This window comes from Hemicordylus capensis, chromosome 3 (assembly GCF_027244095.1).
Source record: "Hemicordylus capensis ecotype Gifberg chromosome 3, rHemCap1.1.pri, whole genome shotgun sequence".
Lineage (NCBI taxonomy): Eukaryota > Metazoa > Chordata > Lepidosauria > Squamata > Cordylidae > Hemicordylus > Hemicordylus capensis.
The window spans coordinates 20498452-20514399 of record NC_069659.1 but is presented as its reverse complement, the minus strand read 5'-3'; the positions used below and the strand labels follow the sequence as shown (position 1 = coordinate 20514399).

Genomic DNA, 15948 nt, shown 5'->3' with positions numbered 1-15948 from the left:
TTGGGGGAAGAAGAAAGGGTTGAGGGAGGTGAAGGTAGAGGGAACACCAGGAAAGGGGAGAAAAGAACTTGAAAAACATGTTTTAGGAAAGTTTGTCAATATATGTACTTATTAATGTGAAAAGCTGGGAGCACTTAAAATTTCTTACATTAGATGTTATTAGTATTTTGTTTATAGTACCTGCAAAGCAAAAAGCACTTTAATAGCCATTAGGAATATTTAGTATATAAGTGCTTAAAATGCTCCAGATACAAAGCATATGCTTTTCCATGGAAAAGCATTAGTCTGGATGTCAGCCTAATAAATATACAGTGTGTGTGTGTGTGTATAAATAAATCATGGAGGATAAGTCTACCAACAGCGATTAGCCAGAATAGCTAAATGGAACTCCCGTGTTCACACTATCTGAATACTAGATGTTAAGGACAAACTCTACATGTCCTGTTGGTGCACTTCCCAGAAAAAAAACATATATTATTTTATATTAATATAAAATAAAAATAAAGAAATAAAAATAATTATTTGTGTGTGTGTGTGTGTGTGTGTGTGGCGTCAAGGAGAGGCAGGGCTGTAATAATGAGTGACTTCAATTGCCCACACACAGACTGGGTAAATTCACAGTCAGGTAATGACAAAGAGGTCAGATTTCTAGATACGCTGAATGACTGTGCCCTAGAACAGTTGGTCTTGGAACCAACCAGAGAGAAGGTGACCTTGGACTTAATCCCGAGTGGCACCCAGGACTTGGTGCATGAGGTCAGTCAGTGTCATCAACGCTTTAGGGAACAGTGACTATAGTGCGATCAAATTCAGCATGCATGCAGGGAGAGAATCACAAAGGAAGTCTAACACAGACACTTTATTTTTTATTTATTTTATTTTTACATTTATATCCCACTCTTCCTCCAAGGAGCCCAGAGCGGTGTACTACATACTTGAGTTTCTCCTCACAACAACCCTGTGAAGTAGGTTAGGCTGAAAGAGAAGTGACTGGCCCAGAGTCACCCAGCTAGTATCATGGCTGAATGGGGATTTGAACTCGGGTCTCCCTGGTTCTAGTCCAGCACTTTAACCACTACACCATGCTGGTTCAGAACTTCACTTTGAATTTCAGAAGAGGAAACCTCCAAAATGAGGAGTATGCTGAAAAGAAAGCTGAAAGGGAAAATCAGGAGAGTCACTTCACTCCAGAATGCACGGAGTTTACTCAAAACCACAATTCTAGAAGCCCAGTTAGACTGTATACCTAAAAGGAGGAAAGGTACCACTAAGTCCAGGAGGATGCCAGCATAGCTAACAGGTAACATCAAGGAAGCCATAAAAGGGAAGAAGACTTCCTTCCGCAATTGGAAGGCCTGTCCAAATGAAAAGAACAGAAAGGAACACAAACTCTGGCAAAAGAAATGCAAAGTGACAATATGGGAGGCAAAAAGAGAGTTTGAGGAACATTTAGCTACAAACATCAAGGGGAATAACAAATATATCTTTAAATACATCAGAAGCAGGAAACCTGCCAGGCAGGCGGTTGGAATTAGACAATGAGGGAATGAAAGGGATTATTAAGGAGGATATGGAGGTTGCAGAAAAGCTAAATGAGTTCTTTGCGTCGGTCTTCATGGCAGAGGATACTGAGCATATACCTGTTCCCGAAACAGGCTTTTCAGGGATGGAGGCTAATGAGATAGAAGTGACAAGAGATGATGTTCTGAACTGTCTGGAAAAACTGAAAACTAGCAAATCACCAGATGGCATCCATCCAAGAGTCCTCAAAGAACTCAAATGTGAAATTGCTGACCTCCTTGCTAAAATATATAACTTAACCCTGCAATCAGGCTCTGTACTGGAGGACTGGAAAGTAGCCAATGTAATACTGATTTTCAAAAAGGGATCCAAGGGTGATCCAGGAAATTAGAAGGTCGGTTAGTTTAACTTCTGTTCCTAGCAAACTGATGGAAAGCATTGTCAAACATAAAATTGTAAAGCACATAGAAGAAGAGGCCCTACTGGGAGAGAACCAGCATGGCTTCTGCAAAGGTAAATCTTGCCTCACAAAACTTTTGTAGTTTTTTGAGAGTGCCAGCAATTGTGCTCCTCATCAAAGACTCCTGAGAAAACTTCGCAGTCATGAGATAGGAGGACAACTACATGTGTGGATTGCTAACTGGTTGAAGGACAGGAAACAGAGGGTAGGGATAAATGGAGAATTTTCAGCAATGGAGGGAAGTAAGAAGTGGGGTCCGCCAGGGATCTGTACTGGGACCAGTGCTTTTTAATTTATTCATAAATGATCTAGAAGTAGGGATAAGCAGCAACGTGACCAAATTTGCAGATGATACCAAACTCTTTTGAGTAGTGAAATCCAAAACGGATTGTGAGGAGCTCCAAAAGGATCTCTCCAAACTGGGTGAGTGGGCGACAAAATGGCAAATGCAGTTCAGTGTTGGCAAGTGTAAAGTGATGCACATTGGGACGTAAAACTCCAACTTCAAGTATATGCTGATGGGATCTGAGCTGTCGGTGACTGACCAGGAGTGGGATCTTGGGGTCGTGATGGACAGGTCGTTGAAAGTGTCAACCCAATGTGAGGCAGCTGTGAAAAAGGCCAATTCCATGCTAGGGATCATTAGGAAGGGGATTGAAAATAAAACGGCTAATATTATAATGCCCTTATACAAAACGATGGTGCCGCCACACCTGGAGTACTGCATACAATTCCGGTCACCACATCTAAAAAAGGACATTGTAGAACTAGAAAAGGTGCAGAAGAGGGCAACCAAGATGATCAGGGGCCTAGAGCACCTTTCTTATGAGGCAAGGCTACAACACTTGGGGCTATTTAGTTTAGAAAACAGACGACTATGGGGAGACATGATAGAGGTCTACAAAATCATGCATGGTGTGGAGAAAGCGGATAGAGAGAAATTCTTATCCCTCTCACATAACACTAGAACCAGGGGTCATCCCATGAAATCAATTGCCACAAAATCTCCGACCAACAAACGGAAGTACTTTTTCTCACAATGCATAATCAACTTGTGGAATTCTCTGCCACGAGATGTGTTGACAGCCAACAATCTGGATGGCTTTAAGAGGGTTTTGGATAACTTCATGGAGGAGAGGTCTATCATTGGCTACTAGTCGGAGGGCTATAGGCCACCTCCAGCCTCAAAGGCAGGATGCCTCTGAGTACCAGTTGCAGGGGAGTAACAGCAGGAGGTAGGACATGCCCTCAGCTCCTGCCTGTGTGCTTCCAGCAGCATCTGGTGCACCACTATGTGAAACAGGATGCTGGACTCGATGGGCTTTGGGCATGATCCAGCAGGGCTGTTCTCATATATAAATATATAAAACACACACACACACACCACACCATAATCTTCCAGTTATAATGCATTTCCCCCGCACTTAATAACCACCTCAGTCCATGATACATAGAAATATAAATTTCAGGGGGAAATGAGGCATTTTTACAAACAATACCTGCTTCACATAGCTGCTTCTTTCTCTGCCCCTCAGCCACATGCTCCCGCCCTCTCGTCTCCCCAAACCACTGGGTTCAAATCAGCTATGAATGCCTTGATAATCATTCCAGTCAGTGATCTGCCTGCCTCCCTATGTCAATGTACTGTGTACCATAGAGTGTAAGTTATTAACCCTGCCAGCAAGAAAACTGTTTCCTGTTTCCTCCTTCCTGTCACAGCAAGTTATGGAATTTGTACTAACTAGCAGTAGCTCTCCTTGTCCAGGTAACTCAGGGGCAAAAAAGGGGAAGAGAAACAAGTCCAAGTCTGCTAGCATAACAAATTGGAACAATGATTTTCCTCCATTTTCTCTTAGAAGTTAGCACTACATAGAATACATGAGAGCAAATTATAATTGGGAAATTATATATTTGAATACTAGTATTTTTAAGCCCGTTATGATAACGGGCGCTAGCTTTCTATCCCGTCTTTTCTGTCTCTCTCTCTTTCTGTCTCTTTTTCCCCCCCTTGTCCCCTCTCTTTGTTTTTTGTTTTGTTGTTGTCTCTGTTTTTGTTCTTCCTTATTTTGCTTTTACTTTTTTGGGGGTGTGTGTGTGTGGATGAATAACGGCCAACATGGCCCATGAGAAGGTGGCCGCCCCCGCCTATCGCCCTCCCGCGCACCCAGCTGCCGGAGCCCACCTTACCCGCTCCAGCCTGAAGGAGAAGAGAGGAACTCGGGAACAGAGCTACTCTCTGTGTTAAGCTACTGCCCATACTGTCGCAATGGATGCAATAGGCGTCCTTTGCGTCCATAGCGGCAGTTTGAGCAGTGACTTAGCACAGAGAGGAGCTCTGCTCGTGAGCTCCTCTCTTTTCCCTCGGGCTGGAGCGGGTAAGGTGGTCTTCAACAGCTGGGAGGGTGATAGGCGGGGGCGGCGACCTTCTCATGGGCCATTTTGGCCCTTAATCTTTTTTTGGGGGGAGCGGGGAAGGTGATTTTGGGCAGCTGGGAGGGCGGGTGAGCAGGCGGGGGCGGCGGCTGTGAGCGGGCGGGGGCCTCGTTGGCGGCTTCGCCACCATCTCGCCCAGCTTCCCTGTCCCCCGTCTCGGTCTTCCCCCGTCGCCATTGCCCTCGCCTTTTTCAGGGCGGCCGCTTCTGGTTGCCTCGGCCTCCTCTCGCCGTGCCGCAGCTCATGGCCGAGGCGGCGGCTCTGCCGCCGCCTCGGCCACTTTCCCCCGCCGCCACACACCGGCTAATGGCCGCCCATGGCTGTGGGACACTGGTGTCTGAGGTCCTGTGTCCCTTGGGCTCTTCTGGGCCTGCGCTTCGCGCAGGCCCAGAACAGCCCAGGGAGGCAGGGACGCAGATCCCCAACGTTCCAAAGCCACGGCCACTCACTTAGCCTTTTATTATATAGGATGTCTGTGTGTATGTGTGTGTCGGGTGGTGGTGGCGGGGGCTGTGTGTGTGATTATATCTCTCTGTGTGTATGTATATATAAGCTGTAATCTGCTGCTCCGAGTCTATGGGATAGAGCAGGAAATAAATACATAAATTTTGTGAAACACAGAGTGTGTGTGAATCTCTCTTTTATAGCAGCAATAGCATACTCTCGCATTAATACCACCAGCACTGTTCTTCACTTCTGTACTCTTCCATGACCACTTCAGAGGGGAAAATAAACAACAGCTGTTCTTCTCTGCTTTATTTATAAATGGAGAAAAAGTGGTGGCTATTTCCTCTTCCCTTGTATTGAGTAAAGGAGGATGCTGCCTTTGAAAGGTAACTGTTTTCAACTATCTCTGCCTGGGAGGACAGAAATAGCTCCCCACTACTTCAAAACCATTGTCTCTTTTAAGCAGGCTGGGGGTGGTGTGGTGGGGGCAGCGACAAACTCCTGCAGGCCAAATGCAAATTCTACAACAAAGGCAAATCCAGGGAAGGATCCATCAATAAACTGGCAATTAAATGCCAGTCCACATGTAACCTCAGAGCAATAATTCATAAACATGCTTAAACTGGATGGTCCCAATAAAATATCAGAAAAATAAAGACTGCACATGAAGCAATTCTTGATTCTCAGATATTTATAGCTTGCTGCTGCAAACTAAGGTTGGAGACAGATGATATATTTCCAGAGAGTCAAAGGCAGGCTGAATGGACATTTGCTGCTTGTGGCGCCTACGCTCATTCCACTTTTGCCTCTGGTAAACAGGTCTGGCAGATTTTTGTATTGCTTCTGTTTGAGCAGAGGTGACAGCAGGACAAAAGTAATGTGTGCATATCATGGAAGCAACGTTGCTCTTGAACCATGTTCAACTCTCTTAGGAACGGTTGTCTATCTCCACCTTAAGCCCCAATCAGTATGTGACATCCGTGCCATAGTGACCAAACTGTTTTGGCAAATGGACTACCTTAAATTGTTCAAAAGTGCCACTTTTATATCCAGTTCAAGAGGAGGCCTCAATTGGAGTGGCTTCACACGACATGCCCAAAGTGGAATCTCTGGTTCCCAGCAAGTGCATGTTGTTGGCACAGGGTGCAAGTTCCAGTCCCGACAAGTTGTCTGAACCCAGAAATTTTGGGTCGCCAATGTCATGTTCCCTCCACCCAGCATTTTGAAGTTAGGTGGCAAATGTCAGGTGGTGGAGGGAACCCAACATTGGCAACTCGACATTTTTAATCACGCCAGGACTGGACCTTGCTGCCTGCGCTGGGAGCATGCACTTGCTGGAAACCAGAGGTTTGGCTTTCAGCATGTTGTGTGTAGCTGCCCGCACTGTCCTCTGCAGTGCCTTCTTGTGGTTTTGCCAATTCCGTACTGAGACAGTGTGCAGGCAGCAGAACTTTGTGAGAGAGACAAGCACAAGTAGAGACCTGATTTTATGCTATGGCCAGACCAAGGGGCCCTTTTGCTCTTTGTTATAAGTGCAACAAGCTAGTTGCTTGTGCCACAGGTTGGCTGCCCATACATTAGTGAAATGTCTATTTATTAGATAGCCTCAATGCAACTTAAAATAAAATCACCATGCCAAACATTACCACAATAAAAGCATCTCTCTGTTCCAAATCTCTGCACAGTTTTGCCACAAAATAAAATAATTGTTACGTTCACTCCCAAAGCACGCATGCTTTGCAGAAGAGCATGAGCAGACATGCTGCACAGTCTTGTTAGCCTTTCTGATCAGCCTGCGCTGCTGTGACACTGAAGGAAGAACCAATGGTCTTGTGCAAGAGTTTAACTGATAGAGCACAACTGCTCTTGAGAAAATATCTAACATTTTGCACATGCGCTTCAGGAACACAACTTCCATGGAAAGCAATGGAAGTTGAGTTCCTAAAGTGCATGTGCTCAACTTTAGGTATTTGTGCTTCCTTCAGTGCCACATTCAGCTTCTCCTTCAATGCCTGTAGCAGCACAGTCTGATCAGAAACACTGATGGAAGACTGCACAGCATGTCAGCCACTGTCTTTGAGATTTGCAGGAGGTGAAGGGAGACCTGGCCAGGCAGGCCTATCTGGGCAAAGAGTTGCACAAATGCATGGGTGCCACAGCCAAGAAGGCCTTACACCTTGTAGCCACATGGTGTACTTTTGATGATGGGGGGCACTCAGAGCAGTGCATTCTTGGATGATCTCAAAGCACAGGGAAGAACATGTCACGGAGAAGATGCTCTTTTAGATAAAATATACCTACTTCCAATTTCTGGTTTAAACTGCTCAGTTGAAAAGGTGGTTCTTCTGCACATTTTCCTTTGCCATGAGCTTTGTTTTGTTTCAACTGATGCAGCTGCAGTTTTTCATAGCTCTGTGTCAGCCTGGCAAACTAAAAATGAAATGAATGTCAGGCAGTATCTTATTTCACCCTTAGTACTTAAGGCATGGTTGGCAAAGGCAGTTAAGCCTAAACATTCTAATTAGCCAATCTGAAAAAAGCGGGGGAAAGCACCAGTTATTACAACTAAACGGTTAAGGATGAACAAGGCTGAGCTTTCATATAGCTTGTGGTGTTAATTAACTGCACAGTTAAACACAGATTGAGTTGATAGCTGTTTCACAGTGCTATGTAAAGCGATTTCTTGCCCAATGTTTGTATGAATTGTTTTGCATTTGTTTAGTGCCATCTTGTGTTGACAGTTTAACAGTTATTCAGAATTAGAGAGCTGGATTAACAAGTTTATATTCCACCAATGTTCTTGAAAACATCATGTAGATTAACAACAGCATTCAGTTAAATGAAAATGGGAACAATATTAGGGACACAATAACTTCATTATTTTTGGCTTAAGAGACACCAAACTCTTCCATTGTTCATGGAAGTCAAATTATTGGAATCATTGACAAAAGGAAAGTTACTCCTGAATAGTCCTACTGAAATTGAGTAGTCCTGCAGAGTAATTTCTGAGTAGTACTACTGAGTAACTCAGTCTGAATGTCAGCCAAGGTGAATAAAGATAACTGCACAAAGTAGAAGAAGGTAAATCAGATGATTATGGGGCATTTATGAGGGGAAGAAGAGCTGGCCTTATGGTAAAAAAGTAAAGTGTGCCATCGAGTCAGTTTTGACTCGCCTGTGGCTTCCAGAGGCATCTGGTGGGCCACTGTGCGAAACAGGATTGCCTCCTCCGCGCAGTATGAGATGATGCCTTTTAGCATCTTCCTTTATCACTGCTGCCCGATATAGGAAGTGAGCATGAATTGTCCTATTTGCTGAGCAGGGTCCATCTTGATTTGCATTTGGAAGGGAAACTACATGGAAGCACTGCAAGATATTCTCTTTAGGGGATGGGGCCACAGCTCAGTGGAAGAGCATCTGCATGCCTGCATGCAGAAGGTTCCAGGATCACTTCCTGGCCTCTTCAGGTAGGACTGGGAAAGGCTTCTGCCTGAAACCTTGGAGAACTGCTGCCAGTCAACACAGAGCTAGATGGACCAATGGTCTGACTTGGTATAAGGCAGCTTCCTATGTTCCTGTGGTGGATACTAGTGGGAGGCCAGGGATAATCTAATCAATGGAAATGGAACAAAGCTGGGTAGGTTAAAAAAAAAACATTCTATGACAATACTTCATTTCCACAAATAATAGTGTTTGTTCATTAACATGTCCAGATTGTGGGCAGGCTTACAGGAAGTCCACTCACAATCTGGGCATGGTAATCCTGACATGATCATGAATAAACATGTTGTGGGTTTCTGGAGCTTATAAGGAAGGAGGCGTGCCAGAGGCACAGCTGGCAGCGTGGCCAGTAGTAGGCAGGCAGTCTGCAGATAGCTGCCAAAACCAGCTGCCAAAAGAGGCCAGCCTTTGGTGCCGGGCCTTCAGCGTGGGACTGAGGGCTGGGACATATATTCTTTTAGGGCTGTTTTAGAAACAGAAGCTGTTGTAAATTTTAGATAGCTTCTGTTGTCTGAGTTTTGGGTGAGATTAGTCTACAATGTGTCTAGTCTTGTCTAGAGATGGGGAGACAGGGGGCATGTCCATTGATTATGTGGTGGTTATTGTGGTGGCGGGGAAGAGAAGAAGTAACATTAACAATTCAGCAGGCTGTTACAGGGAATGGAAATCAGAAATTTAATAGCGGTTTCCCCTTCTGGCTGTCCTGCTAGCTCCTTGGGGAGCAGTGCCAACTACCACAGAGCCTCACCTTGCTCCTTTTTAATGCCAGATCAGTCCAGAATAAATCTGAAATCATCCATGATCTAATTATCAATAAAAGGGCCAACCTGTTACCGTATGTATCACAGAGATTTGGTTGGGGGAGGCTGGTGGCCCAGTCTGGTTCCAGCTTCTCCCTCCAGGGTACTCTGTTGAGGAGCAGGTGAGAGGATGTGGATGGAGAGGTGTGGCATGGCTGTGGTATATAAGAGTAACAACTCCCTTACCAGCATCCCTGTCAAAGTGTCTGAAAATATCGGATGTGTGTACAGTACTTAAATTGGAGGACCAGGGATAGACTGGTAATTTTGTTGGTGTACCAAACATCCCACTGCCCAACAGAGTCCCTAACTGAGCTGACAGACTTGGTCTCGGGCTTGGTGTTGGAATCTCCCAGGAATTCAAGACTTGTTCACTTCGAGACCAATTTGTTTGGGGCAGCTCAGGAGTTCATAGAGGCCATAACAACTATGGGCCTATCCCAAACAGTTTTGGGACCGATGCATGTTGCTGGATACATGCTTGATCTGTTCTTTTATCAGGGTGGTGTTCCGTGGGTGGGGACGCTTGTGATTTCCTCATTATCTTGGACGGGCTACCATCTAGTTAAGGTTGGACTCACAATCACGCACCACCTACGCAGGGGTGAGGGAACTATTAGGATGGTCCACCCAAGAAAGTTATTAGATACAATAGGATTCCAAGAATCCTTGAAAGTATTTAGTGTTGGCTCTGCTGGTGACTCTGTTGATGTCCTGGTGGATAACTGGAACAGCACATTCACCAGGGCAGTAGACATGATTGCTCCTAGGCATCCTCTCTGACTCCATTCAAAATTGGCCCCTTGGTATGGGGAAGAACTACGGGAGCTGAAGCTGCAAGATAGACTATTGGAGCACAAGTGGGAAAAGACTCGAATCCGACAGATTACAACATAGAGCACATTTGAAGACCTATGCTCAGGCATTACATGTAGCAAAGAAACAATTCTTTTCAGCCCATATTGCATCTGCAAGCTCATGTCCAGCAGAGTTGCTTAGGGCCATTAGAGGGCTAGTATATGCCCCACCTCCCTTGAATCATAATTTGGAACCATCAATAGGAATCTGACTATTTTCCTTACTTGGGTTTTCAAAGCTTGAAGTTGTTCATCATAGTTCTGAGCCATCTCATGTTTTGTCTTTTGCAAGCTGTCCAGCTTCTGTCTTAGCAGTCCGACCTGCATTTGAAATTGACATGTTTTGGATCATCCAACCACAAAATAATGAAACAAGTACAAAGTAATGAAACAAGTACCAACACTGAACAATAACAAAGTGCATGTTAATAACACTTCATAGTAATATTGTCTAGATATTGCAAGGGTGTGGATAAATTGGCTAGCTACCTTTCCCCCCAGGAGTGAACATTTTGTCTTCCCCCATTAATAAAAGTGTCATGACCCAGGCCCCGGGATCCCTCTGACTGGGGAATGAGGAGGAGAGTTCCAGGGATGAGTCCAGCAGAGAAGCCTCCATACTAGTAGATGCATTCCCAGGGGAAATGGACCCAGTCCCTCCACCATGGCTAGAAGATACCCCCTTGTCCTTGGATTTAGAGCAGAGCTGCTCAGCTTCGGCCCTCCTGCAAATGTTGGCCTACAATTCCCATAATCCCTGGCTAAAGACTGCTGCATTTGGGGATTATGGGAGTTATAGTCCAAAAACTGCTGGAGGGCTGAAGTTGAGCAGCCCTAATTTAGAGGGATCCTTAAAGGACCAGCCCACCACAGTGGAGGCCCCACAATGCTGTAGAAGCAAGCGCCTGCAGACCCAGACACTGGTCCTTTAATGCTGACAAATCCTGCCAGACGTGTGTAATCAAAGCCAGCAAGCAGGCAAGATCTCAGTCAGCTACAGACCTCTCCTGAAGCAACATCTGCTATACCTATGGTAGATGCCCGTACACAGCTCTGCAGTGTGCTGTCCTGTACCTGAATCTGGCCTTGGATGTTATCTGGGTTCCTTTCCCCCTGCTTGTTTCCCTGTCTGGCTGAAGCCCATCCCTTCCCAGCAAGACTCTGACCTTGGGATGGGGCAGACAGTGGCCTAGAACAGGATACAGAGATGCACTCACTCTGTCCCTCTCCTGGTACAGATCATTCAACATGGAGACGAAGGCTGTTTTTATACCTAAATCAGGCCTGAAACCACATTGAAATGGATCCAGATAATCAGTCTCACCCCTCTGAGCCTGGAGCTGCAATGTCACCACCCATTTGAGCTTAAGAAGAGACCCTTGGTGCCATTGATAATCCAATTGGTAGCACTTTGTATTGGTACACTGTGTCTCCCACAGTTAACCTTAGATGCTTCCGGTGGTCTTCTCTGATGCCTATGTGGAAATATGCATCCTTGAGATCCAACGTTGCAAGCCACTGTTCCAGGAATAGAAGTTGTAGAATGTCTTGCAACATTATCATGCCAAATTTCTTCACACTGACAAACTTGTTGGGCTGTCTCAAGTCCACAGTGGGATGCATTCCTCCACCCTGTCTGGATATCTGAAAGTAATGGGAGTAGAAGCCGTCCCTTCAATATGTCCACTGCACAGGGGCAATTGCTCCCTTTCCCTAAAGATCCTTCACTTTTTCCATCAAGGCTGGCGTAGCAGGGATGTACTTGGTGCCTGTAAAAACCGGCAGAGTCTTGAACTCTATTGCAGATCCCACCAAAACAATTTGAAGGACCCAACAGTCTGATTATGTGGTGTCATGCTTGCTCATAGCTTTCCAGTTTGATGGTATTGACAATTATAGATGGTATTTGTGGCACCAGTGAGATAGAATCGGCAATGGATTGTGGAATTGGCAGTGGACTGACCAAAGCATCAAAGGTGCTGCTTAGATGCCTCCTGTTGTTTATTATGGGAACCTTGGTTGTTCTTTCCCTTACGCCCGTAGCGTCACTTCTGATATGGCTGGTAGGGCTTACAGAATTGTTTTCGCTCTGTTGGCTTATATGAAGAGCAATTGCCTACTGTATGGCTTGTATCTGGAGGCAGAGTAACTGGAAGAAGAAGATGCAGTGAATGACTGTGATAAGTTTTGTGGGGTTTTTTTTTTTTTTTTTAGCTTCTCTGTGATATTATCAATGTCATCACCGACCTTTCCCATCAAACAGTAAACCCTCTATCTTCTCCTTCATATCTGTCTGTAAGCTAGCAAAGCGGAGCCAGGCATGTCTGTGGATGAAGATTGCAATAGTCATGGTCCTAGACTACGTCTCTGCCAAATGCTCTGCGTTACTCAACTGCTGTCAAGTGATTGCTGTAGATTTTGCCATTGTTTCAGCGAAGCATTTTTTAAACTCTTCAGGAGGCATTGAATCATATCCCTGGGAATGGTTGTTTTTCTCCATACAGGCAGCATAGTCTGCAATCTTAACTGACAGACAAGCAGTTGAATAAACTTTCCTGCCCATAATGTCTCGTTTCCTCCTCTCTTTATCTGAAGGAGTGTGGCATCACCCTGACTTCGAGGAAGTGGCACAGTCAATAACCAAGGAATTAGGCACTGGATGTTACAAAAGGTAGGCACACTCCTCTTCTTGGATGTAATATAGTCCCTCTGGGCATTTAGATGTCGGGGTGGAAGTATTAATTATTTCCTACGCTGATTGTGCAGCTCTGAAGTTTATGGGCAATATTGGCAATGCCACAGGTTGTGCTGATTGTGATTTGGACAGAAAATCATAGACAGGGTCTTTTATGTTTGTGACCTGTTTTCAACTCAAGGCCCAAGGTCTCTGCCATTTCTTTCACTGGAAGGTGACAAGATTTAAGTTCCTCTGTTGGTGAGGTAATGGGTACATCTGGAGAACCAGAGTCAGGAGATGAGTCACAATCCTCTTCTGAGGAAACTACAGTAGTGCTTTTTGAGGTTGTGGAAGGTGCTTTTGGACACTCACTCACAGAAGCAGCTGTCTGAGCAGTTGATGTCACTAGGAGTGATTTAAGAGTGGTGAAGGTAATGAATTTGAAATTGTAGTTACAGCAGCATCAGAAGCAGCATCAGAATGGTTATAGTTTTAGGCACTGTTAAAGACGACTTTGCTGTAGCTTCACCCACAGCCTGAGTGACAATATGCATAGGATGAGTGATGGTAGCTGGCAGGTTCACAGTGCAGGCCTAGTTTGTTAGGCCTTTCAGAGGTGGTATTCATGGTAGTCATAGGGTAGTCCTGGAGAGAGCACCCCAAACACACTTCTAGGTGCACTCAAATTACTTGGTGCAGCAGTGGTGTGTGGAAAACCTCAGGAGTGCCATTGACTTGAGCCTACATACGGTACAGTTGTTCTTTGCGTGAAAGTTGCAGACGTGTATGTAAGCCCCTGTGTAGAACTGAAGGTACACATAGGAGACATAGATGGTGTCTTGGGTACTGTGACAGGTATCTCTTCGGCATTGGGGTCTTTATCCAATCCTTGGCTTAGGAACCTCTTGAATGCTGATGCCGAAGGAGTACTTTCATCTGAATCTAGAAGGGAGAAAAGAATCCTGGTTGTTGATGGCAGCGAAGGTGACTGAAGAGGTGTAGTTGCTGGAAAGATTTATGTTGAATATTGAAGCACTGTCGATATTGATGTCGGTAGTGAAGGAACAGCAGTCATCATAGTCGGTGCTGATGACTATCTCGAAGAACGCTGTGAAGCCTTAGATGCTGATATCAAAGAAGCCACTGGAGTCAAGAGATTGTGGTGCGTTGTTGAGTCATGAATCCCAGACTGTTTTGATGTCGATGGCTTTGGATGTCCATTATAGGAGTTCAGATGCTGGAGTCCTGTCAGAGTGGGAGTTTTGTCTGAGGTTTTTTGTCGAGATGGGGTTCGATCTCTATGCTTTTTTTGGAGCATGAGTTGAAGGCTCTTCATCCAAATATCATTTTTTCTTTTTATGTTTATGATGAGTAGACATTGAACCTTTTGGAGGTGGTGGCTCCTTAAATACAGCACCTGAAGTTCGTGGGGCACTTGACACCAAGGGTTTCGACTGTGCAATGGCTGCAGCCCCCGATGTGGATATCTATGTAGTTTTTGGTCTGGGCATTGGTGGCCATTAACGCTTCATCGTAAAGGGCCGCCTGTAATCGAAATGCCCAATTCTTCATAGTTTGCTTTGAAAATGAAGTACATATCTTGCAGGTTGAAGTGTTATGTTCCTTGCCAAGAAATAATAAGCAAGAATCGTGGCGGTCAAATGCAACTTCGCGCTGCACTCCATGCACCTTTTAAGAGTCTTTATTTCCATTAGAATGATAGAATAAATGTTTAAACTGTCCGAGTCAATGCCAAATAATAAAACAAACACTACTTTTCTTTTCTAAAAAACTTACTGAAGAACCAGTCCGAACCAAGGAGCAGCAAAAAAACAAGGTCTTAATGCTTTGGTGGTCATAGGCAAAATGGCGCACTAACCACCCTAAATAACCGATGCACTGAGTGCGTGAGATGGAACACAGGTGCCACGAGCAGATAGAGCATTCCATCCATGCAGTCCTTCACCCCAGACTTATGGATGGCCAATGGATCACAATCCAGATCTGAAGATCATCCAGTAAAGGTGGACCAGACAATGCCTTGCACACAGTCATATAGAACTTATGCTGTAAAGGTCAGTGTGGATATGAGTGACTAGATCCTTGAAATGCTTAGCAAACAAGTCACAGCAGACCATCCAGGGTTGTTTTATATCATTTTGTGGCCCAAACTGAAGAGGCTTGAAACCAGTCAGGAAAGCTCTTCTGGATGGCACTATGAGGACACAATGATTGTGGAGAAGCATTGCTTCTTTGTTGCCCTGTCACAGAATAGGCTCGATGATGAGTTCTTACCTGTGTTCAGTCAGATTTGCATTGAGTTTTGAATCCATTTGGATTCACGCCATCTTCCTATTTGCTTCATTGCCTTCAACTCCCTGGTGATCCAAATTGCTGAATAGACTCTGACGGGAGAGGTCAATTGGGAGCTATTATGTCAACCACTGGAGCCATCTCCATTTCCCATAGGGAGACTCGGGTTTCGACAGGTGTGCCAACCATGCCAGCTGGAAACTCTCAAAACAGATTCCATCAGCCACTGGGAGCAGACCCAGGTAGCTTGTAGCAGAACAAGTCTAGGTAGCTTGTTCTCTTGTTAGCATGTTATAGGTACTTCGTGGTTATTTTATTCTGGTATTAATGCACTTTACATTTTTGTTTAGAGTTGCATCTAAAACTGTTAGCCATCTTGTAAGCTATACCATGAAAAGGCAGGACAAAACAGACAAGTTGGAAACATGTAGGCAAAGCTTAGGAGTTAGAATGGCACTGTGCACAGCTTCTATTTGTAGAGAGGTGGTGAAGAATGTTGTTGTGTTATATGGCTCCCTCTTTGTGTGCATTCTCTGCACCTATGCTGGCACTCTCCACAATTGCCCTGAAACCAGTGGAAGCAGTTTTCCACTTGGATCTCCTTGGCTGGATGGGAAAATGCACACAGAAATGAGTGCTGTGCACACAACTTCTCTAGCTTGATACAAAAGCTATGACTATGCAGGTATAGCCCTTTAATGCAGAACTGAAATCCCAACAGTTCAAAAGTGGAGTAGGGGGCAGCATTCAGTGTTCCCCGCTGTATTCACCTTCCATGCCAATCAACTCATTGGCAGGTTTATGCTTTTTAAAAACCTCTAACCGCCCCAATGCTTCACAAATGCTCTGTTGGATCAGAGGCAATGCCCATGACTTTCTCTTGCCGCTTGGATTTTTCTTGTTAAAGAACCTCTGTCTTGGAAGCCAGAAAAATGATGT

At 45.0% G+C, this 15948-nt stretch overlaps 1 protein-coding gene across 5 annotated transcripts in view; it reads right to left on the bottom strand.

Moving 5' to 3' along the window:
- Nucleotides 1-15948, bottom strand: part of DEUP1 (deuterosome assembly protein 1) — a 90062-nt gene that overhangs the window by 45562 nt on the left and 28552 nt on the right. For all 5 annotated transcript variants that reach the window (XM_053308208.1, XM_053308210.1, XM_053308209.1 and 2 more), the window contains 2 exons: nt 10245-10340; nt 7163-7291 (listed from right to left, as the gene is read on the bottom strand). In XM_053308208.1, coding sequence (XP_053164183.1) covers nt 7163-7291; nt 10245-10340 — 225 coding nt within the window. The remainder of the gene's footprint in view (nt 1-7162; nt 7292-10244; nt 10341-15948) is intronic.